This window comes from Heptranchias perlo, chromosome 28 (assembly GCF_035084215.1).
Source record: "Heptranchias perlo isolate sHepPer1 chromosome 28, sHepPer1.hap1, whole genome shotgun sequence".
Lineage (NCBI taxonomy): Eukaryota > Metazoa > Chordata > Chondrichthyes > Hexanchiformes > Hexanchidae > Heptranchias > Heptranchias perlo.
This window is the reverse complement of record NC_090352.1, coordinates 16,953,661-16,967,563: the sequence shown is the minus strand read 5'-3', so window position 1 is coordinate 16,967,563 and position 13,903 is coordinate 16,953,661. Positions and strand designations below refer to the sequence as shown.

The window sequence follows — 13,903 nt, the reverse complement described above, 5'->3', positions numbered from 1 at the left end:
ATTGCATTTCATTCCAGTAGATGGGAGAAAATATAATATATTTAATATGCAATCAAATAATTGAGATAAGAAGTTTATTTTGAGCATTAATAGTCTAGGAATATACAAATCATATTATAAATTTACAGTACAGTCTCCCTTATTTCCTGATACAGGTGTAAGGAAGTTTGCATAAATCCTCAAAACAACACAAAATGCATAAAAATATAGATGCGACTGCTTCCTAACCAAATGAAACACCAAATAAATAAATGTGTATAAACCCAGATACTCCCAATAATACTATGCCAAAAAGGCAGCAAATTAAGCAAAAAATAAAGTTGATTTTAAGGATAAAGCAAGTGTTAATCTGGCTATGAAATGAAAGTCAACTGTCAAACAACCTACATTATAAAGCATCTTTAATATTAAAAAGTCCCAAGGCGCTTCACAAAGGTGTAAGGAAAAAACTGAAAGATTCATTTATGCGTTGTGGAGTGATATTCAATAATATACACTTTTTAAATAACCGCTTATCAAAAGGAGTGAATGGCTTTTAATATTTAATTCAAGGAATCTCAAATGCACCAACCATCCATCCAATAATGTAAATATTAGTGTTATTGGTAATTTAAGGCATTATCAGCCAGAGCAATATGACAAGCTATAATAGGTTACATTATTATTTAATAGAGTGCTTTCAAGACATCACTGTTTCATCAATCAAAAGGTTAATAGTAAACAATTTAAGGGGGTGGCAGTTCTTACTTTATATTTTAACAGGTCAGTGTTTACTGTTTTGTTCTTTCCCCTTTCTAAACTGATCACTCTTCTGACCTTGTTTCCTCAAGTATGAATATAGTATTCACAATGCTGAAAGTACTGTCCAGTTCTTAACGCACTGGAAGGACCACAAACTAGTTTTGAGTGTAATTGATCATATGGTTCAAAATATGACAGATGCTGCATTCCACAAAAAAAATCAAAACACAATCTCTGCAATGTGTTCTATAATTTTACGATGGCATTCAGTGGTATTGAGAATACATTTGTGGGAATCCCTTGCATGCTCTAGAATAGCATTCCATTGGCTTCATATTACTGGCATGTTGGAAAAAACTGGGCACTCCCATTGTTTTTGTGTCTTCTATCATTTTCCCTCAATTTTCACACCTTGCAGCTCCCCCAGATCAGCAGTCCTCCAGTGCCCCATCCAAATAATTAATTCTGTATGTGCCAGTGGCCTGTTTGAGATCCAGCACAGCCAAGCACAAACCTGTTTTCACATAACATTAACATACACACCTGTCTTTTCACTTTACAGATGTTGATGTGATTGTACAGATGTTGCATAATTCCAGCACTGTCTGTTTTGTTTAGGCTATTGGCAGATTCCTGGTTAATCTCCAGCCTTGGCGCACTGAAGCTAACTGTTGCATCCTTCATCACTCAAGCAGAAATTAGCTAACACCACAAACCAGGAGTGAAACCTCCTGAATGGCTCAGTACATCATACATTGCATTTACTCACTGAACCATTAGGGGAGCACAACATTCTTATCAATTGGTTGTGGAAAATATAACTTTAGAAATAAAGTTAGATATTTAACTTCTGAGTCTTTGGGGAAAATAAATGCTGCTGAAGGGTTGTCACAGGAATGGATTCTCCCTAGTTGAAAGTGACTTTCATGGCAGTTTCAATTACATTAATTTGCTTGGAACAATTCAATAGAATGTAGAGATCAAGCAATCATTTGTTCTCCCTTCACCCAGTTATGTTATTCATCAAAAAACAAGCAACACTGAAAGAATGCACAGTAATGCCGCAGAGAACTCCAGTCAGCATGTTTACATGCTTAGAATTTTCAAAACAAACATTTTCTTTCATCAACAAAAGAATTGAGCCAAAGTTACAATTAAACTGCATGTACTTTAGTCCTCCCATATTTCTTCGTCACTGTGAAAGTTAACTTTTTATTGTAACTTGTACAAAACAGAATACTGATATATACAAAAAAATAAAGTTCAGGTGAGATTTAAACAGGCCTTTAATTAATTTCTGGCTTATTACTGCTAACGTTTATTGTAAAGCAGCAATTAGCATGGATTTTCTAAAAGCACCACATACTTCCCCAGAAGAAAATTCACATCTACTCTATCTGTGATGTGATCAATGAGCAGTCATTTGTTTCTTCTCGTTATTTAAATATGGGTTCCTCCCCTAAAAAAAATCCTGGATTTTCAATAGTTTGAGTTTTTTGGGGGTATTTTATAATTTCCCTCTCCTCCCCACAAAAATATGATCCTTCTTGGTTAAGGTTGGACATTCCCACCACTGAACCTCTGCAAAGATACACATTCCTTAATGGATCATGCAGAAGTTGCACATACAGAATGTGGGAAAGGACCACCTCCCAAGCTGTTTCTCTTCTTTCCATTAGACAATCCAACAGGGACTAACGAATTCTTGTCTTGTGATGCCCAAATATGAATGTCATTTATGCAAAGTCCAACTTGAATCCTTTTCCTGTTTTGTGATACAATTTCGGTTTGAGGATTCCTTCTTATATACCTCTTTATCCAATAATAGAACTTTAGATAGGAATAAGATGTAGTGTTTTAGAAGGAAAAAAGGATTTAAAAAATAGTTGCACATCCATCAGCCCCATAATTAAGTTAATTCAATAAACAAAGTAAATCCAGGTACAGGAAAGATGGATTCAGATTTTATAATTTTATATGAGACTTTGAGGTTGGATTGTAGGCCAAAGCAGTTGTGTAACCATCAATCCAATACTTCTCAAATAGTCTTAAGTTTATAGATTTGGTCACGTGTTCAATATTTCACTGCATGCTATAAAGAATTTAATTTAATCAAAATGGCTTGGGTATGAATATCTTTTATATGTCTATGTATTTGTGCAGTGATCATTAGGATTGGACTGCTAATTGTTTATCACTAATATTAATGTAGCTAAAAATGTAGATTTAAATTTTTAAAGATTATATATTTGCAACAAATTGTATGAATCAGATAGATTAGTAAGTCAAGATATTGTATGAATATCATTAATACAGTACAATCATAGGAGTGTGAAAGAACAACCATCCATAACAATGTGTAAACTGATGAACATCTTTGAAATAAAATGCTGGACACTGAAATAATAAATGTGAAATATCTTAATTTTCACTACTGCAAATTATCATGTGAGCAGTGAAAATAACGATAGGACACTGATATGTGTCAATTGGGTGGATTGCTTAATTGGTGAATGGGTCCACATATTTTTGACAATTTATAAATAAATAACAATCAATAGTATTTATGAACAGCTAACTATCATCCCATTTCAAAGTCTAATGGGGTTCCATCAGCCTATAGTTGCTGTTTTTAAAATAAACAGCAAAGGGACTAACATTTAGAGTTATAACTGGGAATCATCAGCAAAATTTCCCATTTAGTGTCATGTTTATTGAGCGACTAAAATATGACAGTCTTTGCCAGTGTTCAAATGGTAAATATTTGCATATTCTGAAGCAGTATCAATCTCCCTTACAAAACTAGTAGCTGAAGTTCATTAAGAATGCTTTGCTAAATCCAACTTCTTTTGTGTGATGGCTCTGGAATGCAGAAAGGTCATCATCAAACTGATTTCTCGGACCAGACAGTCCAGTGTTGGAGGTGTTAGAGTTCTTCCAGAAAGGCCAATTGTGTCTTAGCAGTTACACTCTGTAGGTTAAGCTGCAGAATGAAAGGGAAACAGGAAAAATATTGCTGAAAAATTAAATGAGATACTTTTAAATTGATGTTCAAATTTGTGCACTCTGGCAACTGTTCATATACTTTCCAAATGTGCACATATGCCCAAGTTTTACCTCAGCACTGTGCATTGTTATACGGCAATGTGTTTGGTCTGTGGCCCAGTATATATGGCAAGTAACAAATAACAAGCATACTGCCAACACAAGACAGAACAATTGAATGAATGAACTTGCACTTATATAGTCCTTGCAGTCAATTTGTGCACATCACAGTCCAACAAACAGCATTGTGATAAATGTTAATCTGTTTTAATGGTATTGATTGAGAGGAAATTGTTGGCCAGGACACTGGAAGAAAATCCCCTGCTCTTCTTCTATTAGTGCAATGGGATCTTTTACATCCACCTGAACAGGCAGTTGAGGCCTCAGTTTAATGTCTCGTCTTAAAGACAGTGCCTCCGACAATGCAGCACCCACTCAGGACTACACTTAAGTGTTAGCCGAGTCCTGGAATGAGACTTGAACCCACAACCTTCTGACTCAGAAGCACAAGTACTATTACAGAGCCAAGTTGGCACTTAACACCTGCATGCTGCATGCTCACAGATTCATAGAAGGTGGCTGCTGAACTGGGCAGTTGGGTAGTCACATCTCCTCTCAGGTTCTTCTTTCCAACACATGTCACCTTTCTACCTGCTTTCAGGAGAAGATTGCACATAACAGAGACCAGCACATACAGACCTACCTCTTAACAGAAGAGGGTCATAGGCATGGAGACAATTGAGGAAGTTGGGAAGAGCAGTTGGAGGCAGTCACATTTCTGGATTTTTGACCATTTTTCCATAGAAAAGATCTAGATAAGAGTCATTTTAAAGTGTGCTTTTAAGTTAAAACCAGCTTTAAAGAGGTTAAATTCACAGGCCAGCAGTCCTGGTAAGCGTGTATTAGATTTCAGATGGGGTGTTTGAACCTAACATCCTGGAGACAGTGAAAGATAATTTGACATTCCAGGAACTGTTCACACTCATTGCTGTTGTAATAACCCTATTCTTATCAACTTAGTGGGGGTCATTGCCAAATTTGGCTGATGATCTCCACTCTTTGAGGGGGGGGGGGCTAGTCAGTTTTCACAAAAAGTTGGCACCAGAGTAAGGTTTTCAAAAAAGATACACAGACACGAGAAAGTCAGTTAGGCAGCAGTGTGTTGCAAGGTTAAAAAGGACAGCAGGCTGGAGGGAGAATGGTTCTACCCTGGGCTACAGGACAGGATGCAGAGGGATTATTGTGTTTCAGCTAAGTAATACGTGCCACCAAAGTGAGACAATAGTGTGTGTTCTTTAATTTCTTTCATTATGTGAACACAAGGTGTACTGATTGAACTGAGAAACTCTGATCATATCTATTACTCTCTATATTTTACCTTAATGTGGTATGGTAGTGCAGTGGTTATGTTACTGGACTAGTTACCAGAGGCCTGGACTTATAATCCAGAGGACACGAGTTCAAATCCCACTGTATTTTGTAGTTTGAGAATTTGAATTCAGTTAGAAAAAAAAAAATCTATAAATAAAAAAACTGGCATTAGCAAAAGTGACCATGAAGCTGTTGGACTGACAGAAAAACCCAACTGATTCACTAATGTCCATTATTATGCCAAACAGCCTGTACAGTTTGGGGAGATCTGTGGAACACGCCACAATCCTTATCTGATCTGGCCTGTATATGACTCCAGTCCCACATCAATGTATGTGGTTGACTCTTAACTGCCTTCTGAAGTAGCCTAGCAAGCCACTCAGTTGTATCAAACTGCTACAAGTGGTTCAAAAAGTAGACCAACCACTACCTTCTCTGGGTAACTATGGATGGGCTATAAATGCCAGCCTTGCCAGCGATGCCCACATCCCAAGAATTAAAAAAAGTGGAGCAAAACAATTTACAAATCAAACCAACGGTTCATTTAATGTTAACTTGAGCTGCTGTCGGAGAATTGAAGAAATACAGGTGCAAGACATGCGCATGTAGTCCAGATTTCTAGGCAATTTTATTGTTACTCCCGCAAGGTTCGGTACTGGTACAAGTAGATTACAGGGCAATGTGAGTCAGCTCCCATAAAAATAAGATACTCAGACCACTTAAGGGAGTGATTGACACCACTGAACCTGACAAGGTATCCACGATAGACCTGAATTTATAACAGAAGCCTTCCTCAAGCTCATGGACAAGTACAATCCTTTGTTTTTAATAAATTTCTTATCTTTGTATTCGCTTATTCACTCCCTCACACGCAGGCATACACTGCAGCAGAACACATGGCAATGTCTTGCCATATAAGCTGATAGTCAAGGAATATCAGCATTCTTAAATCTATTCTTCTGCTTCTGCAGGTTCCCAAGAGGAAAAGATGGCAGAGCCCAATATGCACCTTCAACTAAGCACTTCATAGCATCCCTGCTTCACTTACCCCTACGGTGGCAGGCATTACACAGGTATTCAGACCTCACAGGGCCTGCCTACAAACAGTTTTGCAGCTCAGCATCAGCAGTTAATGCAGTCAGTTAAAGCCATGCCAATCAGATTGTACAGTTTGGGAAGATCTATGGAACAGTTCACAACCCATATCTGTGCAGTGCTGCAAGACTGAGCTACGAACCGTCTTGGAAAGAACGGCCAATCCAATGCCCTCTGCAGGGGAGGCCACCCGTATCTATAGTCTCTGTGAATGCTGTGACTGGGACTCAGGAAACTTGGATCTCCAATTTACAGCAGTCTCTGCATTCACCCTGCTGGAGAGGTAGATAACGCAGAGTTCAACAACCTCACAGCTGTCAAGTGGTCTGCTCTCACACAGATCTTTGGCCATGCTCAGGAACTGTCCAACAGAAGGGGAATGGAAGGAGTCGACGTAGATGAAGCTGCTGTCTCCAAAGCCGCACTTGTATCACTCAGCTACCCTGTGCAAATGACCACAGATGTCTCACATTGCATAGAGGCTCAGGTAGTCATCACATCAACATCCATGGTGTCTGTCAATCTACTGACCCAACACATGTAGGTAATAGACCACCTCCATCCCTACAGGAAAACATCACCTATCAGCCATCCAGCTCACTTCCTCCTCCCACGGAAGAAAACACTTACAAAGAGCACACAGGAAGCTGAAGACACACCATACTTATTTACTAAATGGCAACATCAGGGCAAAACTGAATACACCTGCACCAGATACTGTAATGTTTAATAAAAACTGAGTTGCATTTTGACAGTTCTTTTGGAATGAGGAAAATTGAGGTAGTTGGGGTGAAATTCTGTTATATTTATGGGTTTGGGGTATGTCTGGGGCCAAGGGGAGTGAAGCTTTATCAGGCAAGGTTATTGGGCACATGCATAGATGACTGTTATGCCTTGGATGTTTTAGGCACTGAACTATATCTGTTATCTATTCCAGCTTTCCTTATGACTATTGCTGTGTGACCAGTTCCCTGTGCATAAAGTCTGGTATCTCTTGGTTGTCCTCTGACAATGGCCCCTGCTGCCCATCTTCTCCTGTGTGCCACATAGCAAGGTCCCTTTGCAGGGCAAAATTCAGTAAGGCAACAATAACTTAGAAACATCATGGCTGGGTAAACAACTTCTGATCCTGCCCTTCCACCTCTAGAAAAAGCAGATAACAAAGGGTGGCTATGGGGATATCCACAGTTCCTATTTAGGCAAAGCTCAATCACCATTCCCTTAGCTAACAAATAGCAGGTGCAATGTTTGAGAAGCTTTGAATAGCTGCAGTTGGGACACCATGAAATAAACAATAAAGTTGTTGGGTCAACATGCAGGTGATTGATATGGCTACCAAGCAGACTTCCTTTTAAGGAACAAAAATCAACATGTTTGCAAGGGCCAACCATCCTGTTTTACTGAGAACACATTATGGGCAAATGCGTTTAACATTTGTTCAAAGGCCTCATTAAACCTAGTGCAAGCCCTCAGTGCATTATATTTCCCCACCACATTATATTGTGCACGATGGGCACACATCATGTAGACAGAGGTAGGCCAGTTGGAGAAGACCCTAATAATTCTAATAACTTTATTAAACATTTCTCAATATTAAAGACACCTACACATATTAAAACTAAGAATCTGCAGTATATGCAAATTCTGAGAAGTCACATTCAGGATAAAATTAGGACATAATGGACAAACATTAATAAACTATTAATCTGCAAGGACAGACATGGTATGTTCTAGGCACCAAGCCAAATGGTCAGGAGATGAACTGAATACAAAGGCTAATAGAGAGGGTATCAGAAAAAGATAAGATAGTGAGGTACAAACCGTGAAAAGAACAATGGACAAAGAATAGATAACGTCGTGCAGACTCACTAAAGAGAATTACATAATTTACAAAATGACTTAATGGGTTAATGTGTTACGTATTAATTAAAAATAACCAGAACGTGTTGACATGTTATCATAACTTTAGCAAGTCGTTAAGACTGTAGAAGGTACAACACACAAAAGCTCAGTAGGACTTGACCTGGTCTAGCTTCAACCAGCGTAAGCAGATTGGAACTACGCACTTGCGACTTTTCCTGAATGAGTCGCCACGTAATTGTCGGTACCAGTAATCTTATGGTCACTGTGTGTAGTGGGTAATGTGAATAAAAAAACATTAATCAGATGTTTCAGTGTTTCCTAGTTCTCCAGCTTGTTTAAAGGGGTCTGGTAACGGATTATCCTGTAAAAACCCAATATATATTTAGCCTATTAGGGGGCAAAAATTGAACACATCAGACTTCAGCTGTCTGATGAGTTGCTTACGCCAGATGTGCATCAGCACCACGGGTATTAAGCATTGAGTCATTCCCATAATTCCAAAACTATAACAAAGTGAAGATGATCAGAAAACTCCATCAATATCTGCATAATAAATAAACATTTATCACCCTGAATTTCCTGGAAGTTATACCCTTGTAATCCATATGCAGATTAACTTAATTTGCACCTTGTCCATCCTGTTGTTAGAATATGGTTTCTCTGACATCATTCACCCATTATTATCCATGGCCAATGGCTTACACATCTCTGTAAACAATTCACCAAGACACAGAACACTAGCCATTTTTTTTTCCAAAGAGAGCCAGTCAAGGGAGAAAGTAAACCTTATGCATATGAGAAAAATATGAAAGCATGAATTAATGAGTGCAGTGGGCTCCTTGGTAAAGGGTTTTTAAATGCACAAGTGATGTTCAAACTGAATCCAGGCCCATCTCTAATTCACTCCTGTTCAGTTCTTATGTTACCTGTGTATTAAAATCTTACAATAAACCAATGGAGTAAAACAGTTCTACTATTCTATCATATTTGAACATTTAGCAATTACTATTATACATTACAGTTTGAAGAGGTTAATGGACTTCAGAAAACACAGCCACATATTTGGGACAGACTTGACGTCTTTTCCTGCTGTCAATTTCTTATTTTTGTATTTTATAAAACAAACTGTTCTTTAACAGGGATTTTAATTCCCAGAATATATTTCTACCAAATTTATCACCATTTTCCCATATCTTCTTGTAATTTCTCTTGTATATTAAACAAAACTGTCTACAATACCAACAGAATATTGTGGCTCTTACCAAATAATCTGAAGTGACCAAACAGCTACTTAAATTCTGATCTGCAATGCAAAAATGAAAGATTACAATACCAGTGTTAAATTTATCATTTATCTAAGGTACCCCCTAGTTTCTTTTACAATCTGGGATTTCTCTGATTCTAAAACTAATTTAAGATCTACAAAGAAAACTGACTCAATGGATGGTAAGCTTTGTTGTAACTTAGATATAATGGTATTCATACATAATAACTTCACCACAAACACTGCATTAAATGTGCTTCACTTCCTGAACCATAATGCAGCCTTTTCTATTTCTCAAAGACACTTACATTTTCATGTTAAAATGACAAATAGGTGTTTCACAGTATTACAATTATCAATACAATAGGATACTTTTAACCTTTGATGTGCTAACTCAATGGAATTGGTGCATTTGTATAGTACTATCCAAAATCCTGTTTTTATTCATTTTCAGGCTTTCTGACAATGTAATATGCCTATTACAATGCTGCAATGATGCCCAAAATTTTCAGTAATTATTCATTATTAGTACTAGTATCTCATTAAAGTCAACGATGGTATTTTGAACCTTTTTTGCAAAGGCTGCAAGGTTATAACAGATTATAATATTAACACAGTAACAACCTTCATTTATTAGTTTGGGCATACATGTATACATTTCAAAAGTGATACCATCTCTTCATAATATGTAATTTTATTTTATAGACATGCCAAAAGTTAATTCTTTGCTTTAAGTTTCAGGGACTTCTCTAAATATATCTGAAGTAAGCAGCTCCTTGAATTAGGCTGCAAATGAAGCAAAACTAATCTTGGTAAGCATGGAAGCAGCAGCAAGCTGGCAAGTCAGCAGGCATCTATCCACATTGCCCACTATTATGCCATAATAGTTCCATCTGCTGTGCTTAGGTTTCTCACTTTGATTTATGTTTGTCAGCACAAGTGCACTCTTCATTCTCACTGTGCAAAATTAAAATGTAAGGAGTCTTACAACACCAGGTTATAGTCCAACAGCTTTATTGGAATCACAAGCTTTCGGAGCTTTCCTCCTTCATCAGGTGAACTCACCTGATGGAGGAGGAAAGCTCCGAAAGCTTGTGACTCCAATAAAGCTGTTGGACTATAACCCGGTGTTGTAAGACTCCTTACATTTGTCCACCCCAGTCCATCACCGGCATCTCCACATCAAAATTAAAATGGCAACGTGTGACAAGCCCAGTGAGGTTTCACACACAATCCCACAAAATCCTGCAGAAGTGTGGCTGTTGATGTGTTTCTGATCTCATCTCAGGCATCAAACAAATAATAGAAGTTTTCCCACAGGGAGAAATTATTTTCTTCTTTTTGAAAATAAAACAAAAATCAGAGATTATGTCAACTGAGACTACTCTCACTTGCTCCATGCCTGTAGTAATGCTGCTGTATAACAACCAGTCACTCAGCAGCAATGCTACAGGTTTGGAGAAGGTGGCCTACCTTCCCAGAAATATAAACAACACACAGAAATTTTTGAAGAAGCGGGAATGAAGGAGGCGACAGAAAAACTACAACTTCAATTATGCCTTGAATACATTAAAAAAAAATTAAGCTACTTTTTCCCGCTACCTGTGGCACGGTGGATCAAGACAAATATAAAAACCAAGATTAAGAAACTAGTCAGGAAATGTAAAATATAAAATGAGGTCCGGATAGCAGGGAACATTAAAAAAGTTTCAGGCACTTCTCTAAATATATCTGAAGCAGGCACCTTGAATTAGGCTGTAATTGTCAAACAAATTTATTAAACAGTAAAAGAACATGTGAATAATAGCAATAACACAATATATAATTTTATATTAGTTGGTAAACATAGCTGGTTTCTAATATTGTAAAAAGTAATAAATAGCTAGCAACTGCCGTGCTAAACTACAAAAGTTACAATTTCCTCATGTCATTGTTTCCTTTCTTTTTTTCGACCACCTATGAAAGCTTTCTAGTTTGACTAACTCTCTTTGAAAATGCCAGATGGACTCTCTGATTTGAAAAAGGTAGGCTGATGAATACCTTCAAAACAGTAACCAGGATCCGGTATTTAAATAACTTGTGCACTAAACTCAAAAGGAGCTGCCAATCAAAAATATATTTGAACAAATCACATAAGATGTTTGCATTATAACTGAATGGTTTGACTCTTCCCTCAGGCAATTGCCTGACAATCATTGATTCAGCAACAAATACACCAAAAATGAGCTGGGAAGTTCTTTTGTAAGTGAAGGGCCTTTTCAGGACCAGTACTTCCCTATATTCTTTTCCTTCTTTACATTTCTATATATTATGCATCTTTGCCAACCAAGGCAATGAATTGTAGATCTGCTTTCATGTGTCTGGCAATATTGTTTTAAAACTGGCTACTACAAAGCGCACAAGCATAGCCCAAGGTGACTTCTCTCCTCTGCTCCCCTTAATTATCCTTCTCCAAGGAGAAAACAACTGATCTCCACTCAGACCCTTCCAACAATGGCATAACTAAAGTCTGGAAATCACTATGTGGGGAAATCAGAGGCATGAACCCAACCCATTCCTCACCAGCAGCCCATCTTCAAAATATTCTTTTTCTAAAAGATCTGTAAAATGAATAAAACTAATTCAAAATTTAAAAGAAACTTATTTTGCAATGATTACATTAGGCAAAGTATAACTACACTCTATAATATTTGGGAACTTTAAAGCAATAACCAGGTTTTAAGGCATTATTCTCATAGTAAACCTATGTCCCGGAAACTCTTCAGTACAGTAGTGCCTTTTTCCTTGAGTATTCACAAAACAAAAACTCATTACAATAGATTAACATAATTTCATAATTTTACATTAATAAATATAATTTCTTTACAATCACTATACATTTTGATTACACAGTGCATGCAGGAAAACACAACAGTACACCAGCTTATTAGCCTGGCTGTGTACCCTGGGGACAAGGTGCATTATAGGACCATGGCAATTACTTTCATCTTGGCTCTGCGGTTTAGTTTGACAGGGGTTCCTAAAAAGTTTGTTCCAATAAAAAGCTAAGTTCAAAGTCAAAAGTTCATGCGGTGATTGTCCTCCGAGCACAGCAGCCATCCGCAGGACTTTGTGCTCAGCCTCAGCTCCCTGCACCCGCTTCTGTTCCACAGAAAGCAATAAGCTGCACAGGATGGTAGGAACAGGCCAAACACCAAGATGTCATGTTTTAGCTCCCTGGTCAATGAAACAGAGGAAAGATGGCAGCTACAATCAGGAAGCAAGCCTCTGCATGAATACATTTAAATTAAAAATAACTTAAATAGCTTTAATATTCTATGTTTTTTCTACAGCAACCCAAATGATGAAATCTTCAACCTTATCCTAAAGGTATTATTTTATTAAATAATGCGGTGCTGTAGCTTTTGACATTTTAAAATCAGAGAACTAACAAAATAATTACACAGACACACAATGATATCTTACCACCAGCTAAGTGACAATATGACAAAACTTGATGGTGGTGGAGAGGTTCCATATGGTGCAAATTTCAAATAGTAAGTTCAACGCTACAGTTTATTCTTTAAAATAAAGAAAACTGCCAAAATTTGAGATCTAATGGAGAATGAAGGTACGGTGGAGATATGAAATGAATACTTTGCATTGGTTTACACAGAAGATTATGGTGGTGGGAATGAAAGGGTGCAAGAGGAGGATATAAAACATTATATATTATAACTATAGATAAGGAAGTGGTACTGGAAAAATGGTGGAACTCAACGTGCAAGCATCCTAGGATGCTGAACGAAAGCAGAGAATAAATAGCAGAGAGTCTAACCACAATCTTTCAAACATCCTTAGATGTAGAAGTTGTGGTAGAGAACTGGAGTTACCAATTTAACATTTCCATTCGAAAAAAGGAGAAAGGGAAAAACCAGGACACTGTAGACCAGTCAGCCTAACATTGGTGTTGGGAAAGCTTCTGGACACTACAATACAGGATAAAATCAGTACTCACCGAAATAGACATGCATTAATTAATGGAAGCCAGTCCAGATTTGTAAAAGGCAAGCTGAGTCTGACAAATTCAATGCAGTTATAGAATTATAGAAAGGTTACAGCACGGAAGGAGGCCATTCGGCCCATCAAGTCTGTGCCGGCTCTACGCACGAGCAATCCAGCTAGTCCCACTCCCTTGCCCTATCCCCGTAGCTCTGCAAATTTTCTCCTTTCAAGTACTTATCCAGTTATCTTTTGAAAGTCATGATTGAATCTGCCTCCACCACCCCCTCGGGCAGTGCATTCCAGATCCTAACTACTCGCTGCGTAAAAAAGTTTTTCCTAATGTCACCTTTGGTTCTTTTGCCAATCACCTTAAATCTATGTCCTCTGGTTCTTGACCCTTCTGCCAATGGGAACAGTTTCTCTCTATCTACTCTGTCATGATTTTGAATACCTCTATCAAATCTCCTCTCAACCTTCTCTGTTCCAAGGAGAGCAACCCCAGCTTCTCCAGTCTATCCACATAACTAAAGTCCCTCATCC

At 37.7% G+C, this 13,903-nt stretch overlaps 1 protein-coding gene across 3 annotated transcripts in view; it reads right to left on the bottom strand.

Moving 5' to 3' along the window:
* Window positions 1-57: 57 nt before the first annotated feature.
* The window catches only part of LOC137344888 (merlin-like), a 79,157-nt gene continuing 65,311 nt past the window's right edge, over window positions 58-13,903 (bottom strand). The window contains exons 17-18 of one of the 3 annotated variants that reach the window (XM_068008144.1): window positions 9,378-9,418; window positions 58-3,724 (exon numbers count right to left, since the gene is read on the bottom strand). In XM_068008144.1, the coding sequence (XP_067864245.1) occupies window positions 9,407-9,418 (12 nt within the window). In that variant the 3' untranslated portion in view covers window positions 58-3,724; window positions 9,378-9,406. Of the gene's footprint in view, window positions 3,725-9,377; window positions 9,419-11,142; window positions 12,596-13,903 lie in introns of those variants that run through there. The other 2 variants (XM_068008142.1, XM_068008143.1) reach the window with 2 other exon arrangements.